The 16,940-nt window shown below is 44.4% G+C and overlaps 3 protein-coding genes across 4 annotated transcripts; 2 read left to right on the top strand and 1 right to left on the bottom strand.

Annotated features, from left to right (window-relative positions):
* Window positions 1-107: 107 nt before the first annotated feature.
* On the top strand, window positions 108-3,818 carry LOC129590480 (liver carboxylesterase 1-like). Its single transcript, XM_055485736.1, has 9 exons — window positions 108-574; window positions 722-965; window positions 1,162-1,437; window positions 1,521-1,723; window positions 1,788-1,935; window positions 1,997-2,190; window positions 2,271-2,388; window positions 2,460-2,589; window positions 2,709-3,818. Exons 1-9 carry the CDS (start codon window positions 347-349, stop codon window positions 2,872-2,874), a joined length of 1,707 nt encoding a protein of 568 aa, XP_055341711.1. The 5' UTR covers window positions 108-346; the 3' UTR covers window positions 2,875-3,818.
* A 98-nt stretch (window positions 3,819-3,916) lies between these two features.
* Window positions 3,917-6,140, top strand: LOC129590481 (peroxiredoxin-5, mitochondrial-like). 2 transcript variants are annotated; one of them, XM_055485738.1, is made up of 7 exons: window positions 3,917-3,996; window positions 4,118-4,179; window positions 4,245-4,276; window positions 4,500-4,634; window positions 4,693-4,784; window positions 5,323-5,457; window positions 5,730-6,140. In XM_055485738.1, exons 3-7 carry the CDS (start codon window positions 4,262-4,264, stop codon window positions 5,833-5,835), a joined length of 483 nt encoding a protein of 160 aa, XP_055341713.1. In that variant the 5' UTR covers window positions 3,917-3,996; window positions 4,118-4,179; window positions 4,245-4,261; the 3' UTR covers window positions 5,836-6,140. The 2 variants fall into 2 exon arrangements, with proteins under 2 accessions (XP_055341713.1, XP_055341712.1); XM_055485737.1 differs by having other exon boundaries at window positions 3,929-4,179.
* Window positions 6,141-7,358: 1,218 nt separating this feature from the next.
* Window positions 7,359-15,977, bottom strand: LOC129590377 (TGF-beta receptor type-1-like). Its single transcript, XM_055485578.1, has 3 exons — window positions 14,960-15,977; window positions 9,102-9,488; window positions 7,359-8,170 (listed from the first exon to the last, which is right to left on the bottom strand). The coding sequence occupies exons 1-3, from the start codon at window positions 15,683-15,685 to the stop codon at window positions 7,760-7,762; spliced, it is 1,524 nt and encodes a 507-aa protein (XP_055341553.1). The 5' UTR covers window positions 15,686-15,977; the 3' UTR covers window positions 7,359-7,759.
* Between the last annotated feature and the right edge of the window lie 963 nt (window positions 15,978-16,940).

The raw sequence follows: 16,940 nt of genomic DNA, 5'->3' as shown, positions 1-16,940 counted from the left end.
CAGTATTAAGAGCTTTGAAGTTTGAACCTTCGTTAACCGGATTGTGGTTTAATTTAACGATAGATAGCAAGCATTTTCGGGCAGTCGCGTGTGTTGCGGTTATCTTACAGTTGCAAATTCTGTTTATCTTTTTAATTTCTTAAGTCTCCCGTCCGTAGTATTCCTGCGGCTATTTTTATTGCTCTGTAAGTTTATCAGATAATAAAGGAAAATATTTTAACCGGAAGCGGTAGAATCGCGTAATAACGTTCTACGCGCAGTCGCAGTCAAAAATATACACAGGAACCAGAAAGAGCTCTTTAATATTTTCATCTCAGGCGATTGTCCAGCTGCGTTCAGTTAGAAGATGGCTCGGAGAAGCGGAGGAACGGTCCTAATTACGACAATACTGCATGCGATCATCCATATGCTGTTATCAACGTACGGAGCCACCAGCGAAGCGCAAGGGAACAACCAGGTGCATCTAACGTCGCGGGTAACGCTGCTTGGAGAGGCCTTCTATTCCCGCACCGATGTCCGCGTAATTGGGCACAGTTATTATGGAATCCGCTACGGAACCGCCAAACGGTTTGAGGTAAGCCGCACGGCTGCGTCGACCGTACGACGAACTTCGGCTTGTGCTGTCTTTTAATTTGTGCCTTGAAGTTCGTCCATCATTGAAAATGATACGAGTACTTATACGAGTACTTATACTAATACTGTGTTACATTCTTGCCCACAGCATGCGACAGAGAACACCGATTTCGCATACCTCCACTTGCGGCCGGCTAATATTAATGGTAATGGCAGCCGCAGCGGTGCGGTGTGTTTGCAAGCTACCGGCACCGGCATGATCGCCTCCAGCAACCATGGACCGGTCGTCATGGACGAGGACTGTCTCTTCTTGGATGTCCATGTGCCGGTACTAAGCGAGGACGCCGGGGAACTTCCGGTGATAATGTATATCCACGGCGGCGCACTGCAAGGCATGTACATTCGCTGCTAATTTATTGCAGTTATTCTTTTAACATTCTATCATTTCTATGTACAGACATACTTCAGTACATACTCGTGTATAAAGTATCGTATGGTGCGCATGGGTACTTCTGTTAGTACTAATTATAAGTCGAAGCAGGAATTTAGATGGATAAACGCTCATGAGCTCAGTGATTAGTGTTGCAGCTGGCGATAAGGACATCTTCAACGGATCAACTTTGTCAGCGGAAGTGCAGGCCATCGTGGTAGGTATTAGCTACCGCCTGACCGTCTTTGGTTGGCTGAGCACCGGAGACGCCGCTCTTCCCGGCAATTACGGTCTGGGAGACTGCAAACTGGCGCTAAAATGGGTGATCAAGCACATTCGGAAATTCGGTGGTGATCCGCGCCGTATCACCGTTGCCGGTCACAGCGCCGGATCAATGCTGACTTCCGCTCTATACATGGACCCAGATTACCGCGGTACTTGACTATTATAGTTACATACTCACAATCAGCTGCGCACACTAGTGACACACTGGCATTGGTCTAGTTATATGTTACAGGTTTGATGAAAGCGGCGATTTCGTTAAGCGGAAGCGTCCTTTTAGAGCGTATGCTCATTCGTCACCCGCGGACAGCGGTGTTGGATCTGGCAACAAAAACTGGCTGTCCGAATGGCACAAGCGAAGCGGCGGTAGAATGCCTGAAGAAGGCGTCGGCTGAGAAACTGCTGCGGCATTCCAAGCGGGTTGTTAAAGGCGATCCGGTAAAGCAATCCAACCGGAAGTGATGAAACTGTTATACAAGCAGTGTACATGTCCACTTTCCAGGATCTGGTACCCTATGGATTCGTCATCGATCAGAAACACTTCAAGAAGGCCCCACGCCAGGTTATAGCCGAGGAGCCGGCGGCATCGGGTGCCCAGCCGACTCTCGTAACCGGTTTCACGAAAGAGGACTTCTCTCTTCTGATTACCAGTATGCAAATCTACTTCACTGAGTGAATATTAATTAATCGGTAATATCAAACCGATCTTAGTCACCGATCCCGACTACATGGACCCCACAAAACCGCTAGAGTGGAAGAGCTTAAGAGAGAGCGTTGCGCGCTGGTACCTGCCACTGCAAGCCGACTGCGCTCTCTTGGATTATGAATTAGCGGAACGGGTGATGCAGTACTATAACATCAGCGAAACGGATGAACGTGCCGATATGCTGCTCAAGTACATTCATGTACGTAGGTTGTTGTCAAAACAAACACGAAAAGCCACAAAAAGTCGCCCTCGCGACATTTGTTCGAATTCGCCTGACAGTTGACCTCGGATGCTCTTTTCGGCTATCCTGCTGCTAAGGAGGCGTTTCTCTACGCGCAAAAGGGATTTCCGAGCCAGGTGTACGTTATGTCGCACAATCCGCATTTCAGTAATTTCGGTGAGTACGTTGTGTTGCAAAAGTATGTTTATTTCAAACGTTAATAAACTAATTATAAAACATATTACCAGGCGCGTTCCACGCTATGGAGCTCGGGTACATTTTTGGCGCGGAGGTCAACGCGAAAATGCTGAATTTGACGCTGCACGTGCCGGTGCAAAAGAGCATCTATCATATGCTGCGACAAGTTGTTCATAAAGGGTAGAAGTATAAAGTGTTACCCATATTATAATAATTATTCTTCGAAGCGTGTAATTTACCGCGAGCTCGCAACAAATCAAGTGGGCATGACCTTATAATGTTTACGCGCCGCATTGCAGGCGCACGGATGGGCCGCTGTTTGGCGAATTTGGGAAATACATCGATCTGAATCAGAATGGAACGTGGGAAGAGGGAACGGCGGATTTCAAAGGATTAGTGGCATTTTGGGATTCAGTTGTTACGAGTAACTGCCGCACGGCTAATCAATCCCACAACGAGCTTTGAAAAGCTTATCCCATTCCCTTAATTAACGTGTAGCGCATTAGATTGATTAAGTACTCCAGTAGTGCTTACCATACCTGTCTGTATATTAATTTTTAAAATTTCGACGAGGAATGAGTACTGTACCATACTATAATAATTATAAGAGTCGATATTACAGTACTGCACATCGGCATACGTCGGCGCGCATTGTCAATATTATGTACTGTACAATACGAGCATGCCATGGTACGAGTATCAGTTCTTTGTATATTTACTTAATTACGTGTGATTTTTTGTTTCTCACCAATGTTCATGTGAATAACCAGTTAAATACCGACTACGTATATTATATTATAATATATTTATTATATTGTATAGATATAGATAGGTATAATGCTAGAATAGTGTATGTCGCCAGTGCGTTTTTACTAACTTACGTGCGTTTTACTTTTTACTAACTTGTCAAAGTTAAAACTTTCTGACGCTTGCGGAAACGTGTTTTTTTTTCCGAAATTTTCTTTTGGCAGTTATAGTTACATTTGATGATAATTTTTCTTTTAAGAAAGGATAAAACGCCATACGCCTTGACCACGATTTTGTTAACGATCGGCTCGGCATGCCACTGCCGCTGTGTGAAAGTTCCGAAGTTGACTGGAACAGCTGACGAGCAGAGTGGCTGATTGTGAGAGTGCTTGTTGTACGGCATGTACAATGTACGACAAAAAGAGGTTGAACCGATCAGTCGGTCCGCGGTTCAAAATAACCTCGCAACGACACGCCACCACTAAAACTTGGACGCTAACTCACTACTTTCAGACGCTCGCGCTCCGTGAATATCGAAGTGCAGCTATAGTAGTTGCATATCAAAAGGTGCAGAAAAAAATTTTACACTTTTTGATACTAAACCTGTGGCTGTTTATGGCGAACAGCACAAATTCTAGCCATTTTGATTTCTCGTAGGCACAGCATAGTTCGAACCGCGGACCGACTGATCGGTTCAACCTCTTTTTGTCGTACATTGTACGCCGGTCTTGTAGGACGAATCACCACCGTACATACATGATGCAAGTGCAGTGTTTGCAAACTGAAGTTGCAGGGTATCGATCGAAGAAACGGCGCAAATCTCCCCAGGCCCGCCGTCAGGTAAAATCAGCGATTTTGCATACAAGGGTTTCCGCGATAAAACCTGCCAAATCATCTGTTGTAAGCCGGGGCTCGGTACTGTAATTATGTCCGTATCAGTCAGTGCGCCTCTTTTCCGCAGCCTTCTCCGACCTCTCCCCATCGCCACATTCCACCGATCCTTCGCCGCCCAGACTGCTCCTCGTTAGGTTTCCTTTCCCGTAGATTTTTCTGGGTGATTTTTTTATTTTTTCTTCTCTCTTATAAAGGTACCGCTGCATCCAAGATGGCTCAATTGAAGGTTGGTAAACAAAATTCGAGAGAAAATGCTGATCTTAGTCATCTTACGCTGCGGTAATTATTGTTCCCTGTGTACTGGCCATTAATAGACCGACAGCGGGTTACGGGGAAGTAATAGACGACGACATATTTGTCTGAACTGCCTCTCAGATTTTCCGAATTTTAGTTTTCTGATGTTGTTACCCCGCAGCATCCGAGTACTGGTGCACCGTTGTTTTCTGTAGGAGGGTGATCAACTGCCCGATGTGGAGGTGTTCGACGGCGATGTGAGCAAGAAGATCAATATGCGGGAGCTGTTCAAAGGGAAGAAGGGAATTTTGTTCGCCGTTCCCGGCGCTTTCACTCCTGGCTGCTCGGCTGTTAGTTTGCTTACTCGCGAATTCCATTTGGCAGGTGTCAGTATGGTTTTCGCTGCAGAAACACCTGCCCAGCTATGTCAAGAATATCGACAAAATCAAGGCGAAGGGCGCGGAAGTGATTGCTTGTCTGGCTGTCAACGATCCCTTCGTGTAAGTGTGAAATGAAATCCATAGACTCTTGTGACAGTCTTGTCCCATTGACAGCAGCTCACTTTTTTATTGCGAATTTGCTATCACTTGATATTCATCTAAGAAAAGGCTTGGTTATATGTAACTAGGTGCGCACGGATGGAATAACTGTTTTTAGTCGGCGAACATTGACGATAAGAATTTTGAAGTCATTAGAATTTGGATGAAAAGTTTTGCAAAAATAAATTTTTCTTTAGAGCATCCCATGGCAGATGCCGTGGTCCGTTTGGACAGAAGTGATCTGATTTTTACATATTTTAAGAGTGTAGAGTATTTTTATAAAACCTTAAGCAGTTGTTGTAGAAATGTTATTAAAATTAAATACTGAGATACAATTGTGGCAATGCGCGTTATATAAATGAGAATTTATGAAAGAAGTTATTGAAAGGAGATGTGTATTTTCTTGCGGAAAGATCCAGACATCTCTGGGCGGTTGAGGTTGAGACCGAGTGATTGTCGCTAATTCGGCTGTTTTTGCGTTGAAAAGTGTTTGTTGCAGGATGGACGCCTGGGGCAAGGAACACAAAGTCGGTTCCAACATCCACATGCTGGCTGATCCTGATGGCAAGTTCACCAAGGCCGTCGGACTGGAGTTGGCCGCCAATCCGGTGTTGGGAAATGCCCGCTCCAAGCGGTAAGAAAATGGAAGCGACTGCTCCTCTGTGGCATTTTGCTTGCTGTTTTTCGGCACCCCCGTTAAGCGTTGTGATTTAAGGAACAGTTTGACTCAGAGACTTGTTGTAACACTTTATTCCATGCGATATATAAATACAACGAGAAAATCTGTGCGGATATTAAGCAAGAAGCAAGAAAATTAGGAGTATCAGAAATTCCTTGCCAAATCGTTGTAGAAGAGTTTCTTGGTTACTAATCCTACTCTGCTATAACTCGTTTTCTTCGGAGCAGCTATTCGGCCATCGTGGAGGATGGTGTGGTGAAGAAGCTGAACGTGGAGCCGGACGGCACGGGAACTACCTGCAGCCTGGCGGATGCCATCGTCAATGACCTCTGAAGCGGCGCTTTCTTAATGGTGTGACAAGGGTTCTTTTTGATTTTTATTGTGTTTTCTTCGAAGGCTTCGGCATTTGATTTGGTTCTGGTGCGCAGGAAATTAATATTTTGCTGAGTGAAGTTAATTTATTTCTGTCGGCTTAGTTTTGCTTAATTGGTTGTAGCAGATTTCGTTCTGGGTCTCCGAATTCTGAAACATTTCAATAACACATTGGCTAAAAATTTAAAATGATCGCTGATTTGATCTTTGTTCATGTGACATTTTTTGAAGAGCAGCGGCAAGATCAAGGGAACAGCACCATGTGATTGCTTGTGTGTCTGTTAACGATCCGTTCGTGTATGTAAAAACTAAATGATCTCTGTTTGGTTGATTAGGTTGATTATCAAAGGTTTCTTTTGGTTTAGACTTGCAGTTTGCTCTCATTTGAACAGCTAGATATTTTTTAAGATGATAATTGTTTCCGAATTGGCGTTTTTCTGTTTTCAGAATTTCCAGTGAATTTGCAGTGAATTCTAGAATCAGTAGAATGAATGAATTTCACAATTTACAATAAATTTTTCCGCAAACCGGAAGAAATTAATGTTTAATTTTAGTTTACAGGGCAGTATTAATATTAGTTATAGCCTTATGGGGGTGGACAGTTTCGGTGATTCTAAGTTGATAGAAATGCCATTGGTACAACCAACAACTAATCGTACAACGAGAATGTTGCAACGTACCGGTATTTAGCACGTTTGTTTCCAAAACGCACCGGTTCCGTACGAGTTTTTATGTTATTAATTTTTGTGGCCGGCCGCGCATTTCTAGCAGATTCCGGTTATTAATCAGCATTCTTAATTTCTTACTGTCAGCTGAGCCGAGTGTGCCATGCGTCACACATACCTTATACAATTTCCACCTGATTGTGAGAGCGAATTCTGCCGGTTGGACTCATCGTTTCGCAGTATTTGTGAGCCGGCGTTCGGAAAAGTGCCAAGATTAGCTAAAATCAAAGCCACAAACTCGTTCAGCGGTAGCAGAGGGTTCAAACCAGGCCAAATGGGTTGCCATGACAACCGTGAACATCGCCAGCCATTTGTTCGGTGCTAATCAATAGCAATCGTCCTCGGCTGAAAAATGCGCTTTAGCAAAAATGATTAATTGTTCCGTTGAAATTATTCGCTCCGCCATGTTTACTGTCATTTCTTACGTGAGAAAACTTAATGGAATTTCCGTTAGTCTAGAGATGAATTTACTGAATTAGCAGACAGAAAAATTACTGAGCGTTTTGTGGCTTGCTAAGTAACTCAGTGGTATAAAATCACAAAATCCATAAACCAATATAAGCACTTCATAAAAAAGCCTTACTTAAAATTATGGAAAGCTGTGAAAGCTCCAGTAGCAATATGCGAAGCATTATTCCAAAAAATAAAGCACCGTTGGAAACAAAAAAATCCAGAAGGAAAAGGAAAGAACACGACATTCTGTCAATGTAATTCAAAAGCTATCGCAAGACGTCGAAAGTGAAAACTCCAGTACCAGTCTCAAAGGGTTAAATTTATTAACAGAATTATTAAAGGCATGATAATTTGTACATACTCGATAATGGGATTATCGGAACACCATAAAATGCATCCCAGATAGAAACAACAAAATAACAACCGAACACGATAGCCGAAACAAAACAAAGTACATGTGCACGTCAACACAAATAATACTAAAACAAAATACCATCAACAACGAGAGAGAAGAAACAAAAGCCAGTAAAAACCAACCGTCAAATACTATATTTAGCTAATAACGTCCCGCTCACTGTACACATCCACTCTTAGGCAATCCCTCGCGCACTTTCTTCCGCTGAAGCGCAAGCACGCCGTCCACTTTCCCGTTCCACTTTGGCCTGTCTGTGCGTATATTTTTCCCCTCCGCTCACCCTCGGAGCCGGTCAGCGGATATCCCGTGCCTCCATCATACTACCCAGAGTCTTCTTGACCCGCAGCGCCGTCAGCCGGGCCATGGGGTTCTCGTACCAGCACTCTCGCATCACCCGCGTCAGCAGCGACAGTGCCTCGTCCTCCGCCGTCTCAGCGTTCAGCCATGCCTCGATGCCGGGCCGCATGCGCTTCTCACACACTACGGCAGCCACCTCCTCCACGCTGGGTTCCGAGGGCAGCATGTCGAAGTACGGCAGCTGGTAGTCGTCCACTGAGTCCTGCTCCCGCGGACTGTACCGCCGGCAAATCTCCCAGAAGACCAGACCCATGGCGTACAGGTCCGCAGCCTTGAAGGCTTCAAAGTTCTTGGTATTAATGGCGTCGCTCAGGACTTCCGGCGCCAGATAGCGGTTCGTGCCCACCTGCAACCGATCCATGCTGCGTATTTGACTGGCCAAGCACGGTATTACGACTGTACTATTAATTTTGATTGCGTACATCGACGTTTTTCCCGTTTCGCACACTATCACAATTTGAATTCGCGTGCCGGACATCAGAGAAACGGCATCCTCTGCGTTACCCGGCATTAGAAAACTCGATACTTTTTTATTAATATCCTATACAATCTTGTATAAAAGCAATAATTATTAGTAATAATTACCACGTTATCAATTTCTAAAAACTTTTCGTCATAATTATGGAACAACCCGGAGAACACCGTGTCTCTGCCGTCCGGTGCAACGAATTCATATTATAAAAGTATTCGGAAAGCGAAAAAAGTCGTAGTTCAGGTTAAACACAAAGCAGCTCACCACTTCTTATTTAACTATTGAAACAGATACAGTACGAGTATAAATACCAAATTAAGGTTTTCTGCATGACCAACTGAAAACAAGCAGCATGGTACGTTTTATTAAGTCATGAAAAAGACTAAAATCTGTTCAATATTCGAACCAACAACTTTTCACTGGCTTTCGTAGTTCGTATTATGATGCATCTCGCATATGCTTATAAAAGTTAAGACACTGGTCTCCCTCGCGGGCAGTCGTTTTGCGAAACGTATGCCGTCAAAACAAAGGGCTCACACAGAAGCAAAAATCTCTACATATTTCTTCATGTACCTGCTTGATGCTGCCTCTGCGGTGGTATTTTAAAAAAAATTTAACTTAGAAGTATCCAATTACCTAACTCAAAATAAGTGGTTCATTGAGACAGTTTTTCCCCTTCAATAGATTATACTGAAACCAAATTTCATATCACTCTGAAACCAACTTCTGAAAGGTTCGATTTTCGATATTGCAAAACTATCTCTAAACTAATTCCGAATAACTATAGAGTCTAGCCCAAACATACCTTGTCGTTCGTTGGGATATCGATGAGTCCCGTGAGGGAATCAAAACGCACCGCCAGTCCCAAGTCGGCCAGCGCACATTGTCCATTGCGCTTAACGAGGACGTTCTTGCTCTTGATGTCGCGATGGGCAATGGCCGGTTTACCTTGGGTACCGACGATCTCCATGTGCAGATGGGCCAGTCCGTTCGCCAGCGAATAGGTCAGGCGCAGTAGCGCCGCGGCGTCCGCCACCCGGTTCTCCGACAGATAGTCGAAGAGGGAACCGCGCTCATGGTACTCGGTGATCAGCCACAGCTGCGTCAGCATCCCTGTGTCTTTGTTGTCCGAGGCGATAAAACCCAGGAGATTCTCATGGCGCAGCATCGTTGTGTTGTATATCTCGGTCTCCTACAAACATTATCATTTTAAATTAATATATCTTCGTACTTTTTCCTTACCCTACTTTCTGCTAAAAAATCAGTTAATTTCAAAATACGTATGAGTGCGCATAGCTTATTGTAGCAATTTCTGGGTAATCGTTGATTAGATTAACAGCGCCCATAACGACTACAATACTCTAATTGTAAGATTTACAATACCGTACTTGCAACACTTTTGTCTTGTATTATGAGTGTCCCATTATTTAGGCAATATTATTGCATCAACTGATAAGTGCTTGTGCTTGTATGTCTTTTCAAAAGATTTTTCTCCTTAATTTTGCTTATTTAGTCGAAAAACATGTTCGGGTAAAGCACGCAAAATGTGCCAATCATTTCTTGACACAACGGCCTCATCACGCAAATTAATGATACAGGATCGATCAAGTTTAGTGTTCTGCAGAAATCGTTGATTAGAGATGGTTTCACCAGCTTTTTAACTACAACCACTAGGGTACGTACTCAAGCCCCAACGCAATCAAATCGAAAACATGTAGCGCCTTTCAACAGCCATCGCGGTGCTCGGCCGACACAACCGCAAACGCAAGTAGCTCACAATCAGTTCCGTGCTCGCACTCCGATTAACGGCAAAGCATTCCAGCACGCAGAAAATTTCACACAAAAATTTAATAGTGATTAATGGATTGAAATTAATGGATGAACAACACGCCGGCCAAACCCACACCGCTTAATGAAGCGTCATTAAATGCCACTCCGCCAGTCAGGCTCGTGTGGTAGCACACTAGCACACCAACGCTGCCGGCGCTCATATCGCGCTGGCAGCCAACAGACAAAAACATTACATACTGATCCACCACTGATATGTCGTGGCACAGGGCACTGCACAGTGCACATGCCAAAACGACTGGATAAAAACTAATCGTTTCCCCCGGAAGAAGGACGTCAGCAGGCACTCTGTGACCCGCGCGATCAGCCTCTGTCAATTAAGGTCAAGCCGGGCACTGACAAGCAGCCAGACAGCACGCTCAATCTGCCTAATTAATCAGTCAATCGCCACCACGCACCCGAAACCGCTACAAATTAACACTCGCATTTTCGAAATTCAAAGAATCTTCGTTACAGTCCGCTGATTGCCGAACTTTTTCCTAATGGAAATATGCAAATTAAATAAAAACAATAAACCGCCTGCAAAACTGAAGCTAATCATGTCAGAAAATAAAGGAACAAGGGTTCAGAAAATTAATTCAATGAGAAAGCAGAAAGACCAATACTGCACTCGATCACCGTGCCGAAAATTAGAGGCACCTTACAAAAAAAAAGTTAATACGTTTTAAAAACTAAGGTATTCATTGCTAATACTGACCAAACGAAAATTACTAATTTGAAACAACATTTAGCACAACTGGCGTCAATTACAGGCTGGTGTGTGTAATTTGCGGTGCGCAAGGCGTTTTGAAATGCGCTGAAGCATGATAGTGCGTTTGGGGCGAGACAGCATCTCCAGCAGGCAGCTCACCCGGTGGGGAATGGGGTCTATAAAAAGCTGGCCGAGGAAATTAAATATCGATTTACAAATGCGCAAATCGATCATGAGTACGCTCGCCGGGGCCCAAACCGCACTGGCGTAGCTGCGGCGTTTTCCCAACCAAATTATCAATTAGTATATCCGTCACACCAACACACACATGCGGTCATCTTAATCACGCCATTATTTTTCCACAACAGTCAATTTATTATTATTGCTTTTCTTGGGCATACGGCATACCCACAATCCAGAGCTTACACAGCCCATACAAATAGTCGCATACCATGCCATGCATGCATGATACGAGTACGGAGTACCTAATGTAATGGCAGCGCATCTTACGGCTTTCCCGCCACTCAAAAATCACAACTGTCCTCAATCGTCCCTGTGCAGCTTGTCCGAACACCTGACCCACTTTCTACCCACTTATCAAATCTCAGCGTCGTGTTCCGCCCCAACGCCCAGACACTTTCCCATTTGGTTCGGTATTTGCAGCGATCAGCTCTCCACCAGCTATTGACAACCGCTCCCAAAACGCAAGCAATAGAAGTACGAGGAGGTAATAAAGGATAGACAGAAACGGCAATAAGGATAACCATTCACGTGTTGTGCAACACTGCCAGCCACCAAGTGAAGGCAGTTCGGTGACACAGTGCACAACAGCCGTTGAGACTACTGTCTCGAGCTGTTTCTCCGTAGACTTCTATGTTAAACTTAATTCGTCTTTGCACACATTTCAGAATTAATCCGCGCAATCGATAGCTCAAAAGAACAGGGACAATTTACAAGATTTTGATACCAAACTACTCGCCACTTATTAAAACTGAGGCAAGATTGAGCCATTTGAGTTTCTCGTAGACTAAGCATAGGAGTTGGATGGTTTGCTTCCACGGAGCTCCTATGCTTTGTCTATGGGAAACGTAATTTGGCTATAACTTGTCGTGTTTCTCATAGATCACGGCTTGCGTGGTATCGAAAATCTTGTTAATTATTTCTTGTTCTTTTAAGATATCAATTGCACGGTTTGATTCTGAAATGTCCAAGACGCTGGTGTTTGAATATAACACAGGATTCTACGAAGAAGGCAGCTCGGGTCTCAAAGCCTGAATTTTGTGTAATGCCGCTGGACTGCCTGCCCTTGGTGGCTGGCCGCGCTGCTCAACACGAAAATGGTTATCCCTTATTATTGCCGTTTTTTCTGTCTATCCCGTGTATTTACCCCCTCCTCGTATAATTCTAAGATGTATTCATTAATTCAACTTTAATACAAGCATCGGAGAAGTGCTTCAGGAACATCGCTGAGCGGCCAAGTCCAAACTGATTAAAATTACATACTCGTATCACAATTTGCTCAAGACGCCTTCGTTTTCCAAACAGGAAAACAAGCAAGCCAAACGAAATACAGTAATAAATTGCGGTAGTTTTAAACCTTCTGTGGAGCTACTGTCACAGTGTGATGCTGATTACGGCACAATCCAAAACCTTCAGCGAAATATTTTCCAACAGGACTGCATCTAGTATCGCTCAGTGCAGAATTTTTAAAGTTTAAAAATGGGTGTAATCAGAAAAATTGTATCAAAAGGTTTCACATAAATCCCTTGTGCACTTTGTTAGGCAAGTGGCGCACTTGACATGATCTGAATAGTGGCGTATTTTCTCCCGCACAGTCACTGCTCAAGTGTGACGAAAACGCTGCTGCATAAACATTCCAGCGCGTTCCCGCGATCCGATCGGATGAATCGGATCGGAGTGTCAAAGTAAAGCCAAACGGACTTTGATGCTGGAGGATTGCCCTAGGCCAGGCACATTTGGCCAAAAACAAACAACACTTGCCAAATGCCGGCCACACCATTCAGCTGGTGAGTAGCAGCAACAGCCGAAAGAATACACCTCGCACCATCTCCATCAGCATCTCTCACGTTTCCGCAGTCAACTCCTTAATGATCGGAGGGGGAAATTCCCGGGCTGACGTGCTCTTCTAACACTCGGCCCCTCATTTTCGTGTTCGTCACAAATACATCGATAAAATCTTTCTGATTAACTGATTTGCAGATCGGACCTGTGCCTAATTACACAACCACGTCATCTCAATCTGTGGAATGAATGTTTTGGGCCGTGAAGTTGATGTTAGCGATAGAGCAGTTATAACAGATCACCAACATACTCGTATTAACGAGTAAGGAATTAAATTAAATGTGTTAGTAAGAGCATGCGTATTGCGTACAGATATTACCGCCTACTGTTGTCACTTAATTAATGAAATTAATTTTCTGTTAATAATTCAGTTAACATAATTCAGTTAAGCAACACGGTGAAAATAATTTGAGGAGAAATATTGAACAAATCGGCAATAAAGGAAATCGAAACCCTTCAGTTCACACCTAAGTTCCTCGCCTAACCAACAGTTCTGAAGTTTATTTATTTAACAAAACCACAAAGATACCGGTATACAAACTCCGTCACTGACGATGCATCCCTAAGCCAATTAAGCTCAATGACGAAAAGCTACTAAACAAACAGAAAATCTTAACGACCTCAGCCGGCGCGAACAAAGGAAAACCACAAAAAGCTAACAGAAAATCTATTTGTTTATCGTTGTTGTTGACGGCACCAGAACGACAAAGTGCGCCCGCCAGGCACAAAACAGTAATGTGCTTTTAGGATAAGAACAACTGTATCCAAATACACGAGAGCTCCGGCTAATAACAATGGCATCAAAAGCCAGGCTATTTAAAAATACTTTTCTCCGCTCAGCATGACTGGCTAGCGCGTTAGTTAGCGAAGAACGACAAGACAAAAAACCTGTCAGCGGCACATGCCACCGATAATGCCGTACCGCCAATCAGATTGTCACGACTACATCAACCAGCCCAAATCCTCAATGCACCGTGAGTTTTTCAAACTGATAAGTCACCGCTCAAAAGCCAAAACTCCACGAAAAAGTGTACAGTACATTTACGTTTTAGTAACAACAACTAAGGAGTGCAGCTAGTCGAAGTAACATTCATCTTTCCGGTAGCGATTTATCAACTGCCGAATTTTTTTTTGCTCAACTAAGAGTACGTCTAGCTGGTTTCAACGCTAACCCTGCGTAACGTAAGTTCTATTTCCCCGATAAAGTGTGGACGTTTCTATTTCCGCTGCTTCGATAAATACGAGTATAGAGTAATCTTGAAAGAAAATAAAACAATTAAAGGAAAAAACCGTTTTCCGTGATTACGAAGGGAAAACATCCCCATACACCGTGATTTCTGGGGACCAACTGGAATTATGTATTATTTACTGAGCAGTGAGCGTATTATTTTCATCGATCGGCCCGAGCGAAACCCGAGCAAAGCACAACAGCCCGCAGATGACACAGTCACATATCACGGAATTAGCCTGCTAATCCGCCACATATGTACCGAACTACCGATCTCTTTGACAATCAGCTGCTTCAGCCAGGAACAGCGCGCTGTTTATTTGCACCGCGTACTACACAAATACTCACCCATCGATGTTTCGTCGCATGATAATACAGCTCGTTGTAACGTTGTTTTTCCTCGATACCATGCGGGATGCTCTTTCGCATCTCGCTCAGCCGGCGGTAAGTAATACTTTTCGAAAAATTATCATATAATCGAATATAAGCGAATCCGCAAACAGTACTAGTAACTCGCCGACATCGATAGCGGATAAACAAAGTTTACAATGCCCGGCAATTTTCCAAACCATCGAAAGCATCAAATTGTAACGAGGAATTTATAAAACAGTCGACTCATGTCATTTTAACTACTACTTTAGTACAAATTAAATCACAAGCAGAAATGCACGAAAAGGGAAAAACTGTGCAATTAAAGAACATATTTTCACAATAATGTGCAACTAAACGAAATCACGAAGTTTTCAAAACAGCGTCGTAAATAATACTATAACAGCATAACTTATGGTTAAATAACACATTAGGGATGGCTTACCCGACTCCACGATTTGTCGTCACGCGAGCTGAAGATCTTGACCGCCACCCTCTCTCCATGCCAGCTGCCCAACCACACCTCCCCAAAGCGCCCCTTCCCCACCGCCGTCGACAGGGTAATCTGGCGAGCCACTGTCCTCTGGCTCAGCAGCGGCAATCCCGATCCCGACCCGGAGAAGGCCAACTGGTCGCCCCCACTGGAGCCCCCCTCGATCAGCTTATCGCTCTCCCCCACGCGCTGGCCGCCCATGATCCTCCTCTTGCGGCGCCGTCGCTGGATGATGAAGAACGGCACCCCCACCGCCAGCAGCACCCCTACCACCGCGATGACGGCCACGGCAGCGATGAACACCGCGCGGGTGTCGGGGTTGTCGATCAGCGCCAGGGGCGTGGTAGTGTTAACGGGGCCGGGGGTAGGCTGATGGATCAAATGGTGGCGCGGATTGCAGAAATCCTCCTTACAGCACTTAACCGTGTTCAGGTGCGGTTTTACGTAATTGCCCTCGCAGAGGAAGGGCCGTTGGGGCGGCATGAGATTCTCCTCGTTGATGCAGCCCCAGTTGGTGTTGATCTGGTCGTTGCGGTCGGTGCGGGAGCGGGTGAAACAGCGTCCATTCCCCTCGGGTGTGCAGACGCCGCCTTCGCAGAAGTTGCAGTGGCAGCTTAGACTCAGGCATACTGGCAACCAACAGGATACGACAATCAGGCCAACAATAAGTCCCGACATTTTTGTGAATGAAACGCCAATGAGATTTCGTCAGAGTACTGCAAATCGCTGTGCTGAACTAACGGCTCGCTCTTTTCCAGAAATGATCACACACACACACTCTCTCAACAGTCAACACTATGAACCGTTTCTTGCATGCCACTGCGTGCGAAACACGGTCAACTCGCTCTTACTCGAGGCCAAACCTTGCAGTACATCGAGTACGCCAATCTTTCTGCCTCTTCTCTCTTTCTCTCTATCTGCTCGCTGAATGCGCACTTTCTCTCTGCACTGTGGGTCATGTGATGAACGAGTGCAAAAGCGAACACACACACCACACACACACACAAACTACTTTATCGATATTTTGCAGTTGTAGCGTAAGGGGCGGGTGTACGCGAAGCTTCCAGCTGACAACCAATGAATGCCTTGTGACGTAGCCACTGACGAAAACGTTAATGGAGGCTGAGATCACCAGCAGCTGTTGTTTCCACCTACCGTAGTACATACACGATACCGCCCGTGTATGTACTGATTGTACTACTCGCTACTCGCGCACACGCAGCTGCCGGCGGAAGTGGGTCAAATCGCTGTTTATCGCCGGTAGAAAACCGGAATTTGTTCGCCGATTGCGGGAACTTGTTGCAGGGTGCCACAATACTACTCATGTCAGTGTATCATACATAAACTGTTCTGTTTTACAATAGCTTTGCACATTGACACAGTCATACGTTTGTCGCTCGTACATACTCTTGATTTCGGTAAATTTCCTGCTTTTATGGATTATGGAATAATAACTACATGTTATTTTACAGATATGCTGTACCTGCATGCGTAACAAATACGAATATAGATATTACTCTATTACAGTCTTTCAGAATGGTTACCAGTGGTAACTTACCACCGGTGACCATTCTGATGGGTTATTGAAAACCGTTATACGCGCTGTTATTCCCGCTAATTACCGGCACCTGCGTTGGTGCCGGTACCACAGCAAATTACTGTATATATATGCAGTATTATATACATATACCATAAAGTTCAAAGCCGTTATTTTTATTATGAGTCGCTTAAATTTACTTTGAAGAGAATTCGATTTAATGCTTTTGTACAATGGAGAAGATATATCCATGCTTTGCTCCAGAGCCCTTTGTCAATCGTGATCGGAATGCCAAATAATACTATCCCAAATTTAAGATTTTCTTAAGTGTACTCGCACTACAGTTCACGGGTTTGCCCTCGCACAGCCCAAGCTGGATAATTATAATAATATATA

The sequence above is a fragment of the Paramacrobiotus metropolitanus genome, unplaced genomic scaffold (genome assembly GCF_019649055.1).
Source record: "Paramacrobiotus metropolitanus isolate TYO unplaced genomic scaffold, Prichtersi_v1.0 Parri_scaffold0000040, whole genome shotgun sequence".
NCBI classification, from domain to species: domain Eukaryota; kingdom Metazoa; phylum Tardigrada; class Eutardigrada; order Parachela; family Macrobiotidae; genus Paramacrobiotus; species Paramacrobiotus metropolitanus.
The sequence above is the reverse complement of the archived record's forward strand: the minus strand, read 5'-3'. Positions and strand labels throughout refer to the sequence as shown.

What these genes read in the sequence shown, in the direction of transcription:
- LOC129590480 (XM_055485736.1), top strand. Translation starts at nt 347, where the DNA reads ATGGCTCGGAGAAGCGGAGGAACGGTCCTAATTACGACAATACTGCAT. An exon ending in CTTCTCTCTTCTGATTACCA is followed by an intron (nt 1,936 to 1,996) that starts GTATGCAAATCT and finishes AACCGATCTTAG; the next exon opens with TCACCGATCCCGACTACATG. An exon ending in CGACAAGTTGTTCATAAAGG is followed by an intron (nt 2,590 to 2,708) that starts GTAGAAGTATAA and finishes GCCGCATTGCAG; the next exon opens with GCGCACGGATGGGCCGCTGT.
- LOC129590481 (XM_055485737.1), top strand. Translation starts at nt 4,083, where the DNA reads ATGTCCGTATCAGTCAGTGCGCCTCTTTTCCGCAGCCTTCTCCGACCT. An exon ending in CGCCGCCCAGACTGCTCCTC is followed by an intron (nt 4,180 to 4,244) that starts GTTAGGTTTCCT and finishes TCTCTTATAAAG; the next exon opens with GTACCGCTGCATCCAAGATG. An exon ending in TCACTCCTGGCTGCTCGGCT is followed by an intron (nt 4,635 to 4,692) that starts GTTAGTTTGCTT and finishes TTTTCGCTGCAG; the next exon opens with AAACACCTGCCCAGCTATGT.
- LOC129590377 (XM_055485578.1), bottom strand. Translation starts at nt 15,685, where the DNA reads ATGTCGGGACTTATTGTTGGCCTGATTGTCGTATCCTGTTGGTTGCCA. An exon ending in ACGACAAATCGTGGAGTCGG is followed by an intron (nt 9,489 to 14,959) that starts GTAAGCCATCCC and finishes TAATGTTTGTAG; the next exon opens with GAGACCGAGATATACAACAC. An exon ending in ATATCCCAACGAACGACAAG is followed by an intron (nt 8,171 to 9,101) that starts GTATGTTTGGGC and finishes GATCGGTTGCAG; the next exon opens with GTGGGCACGAACCGCTATCT.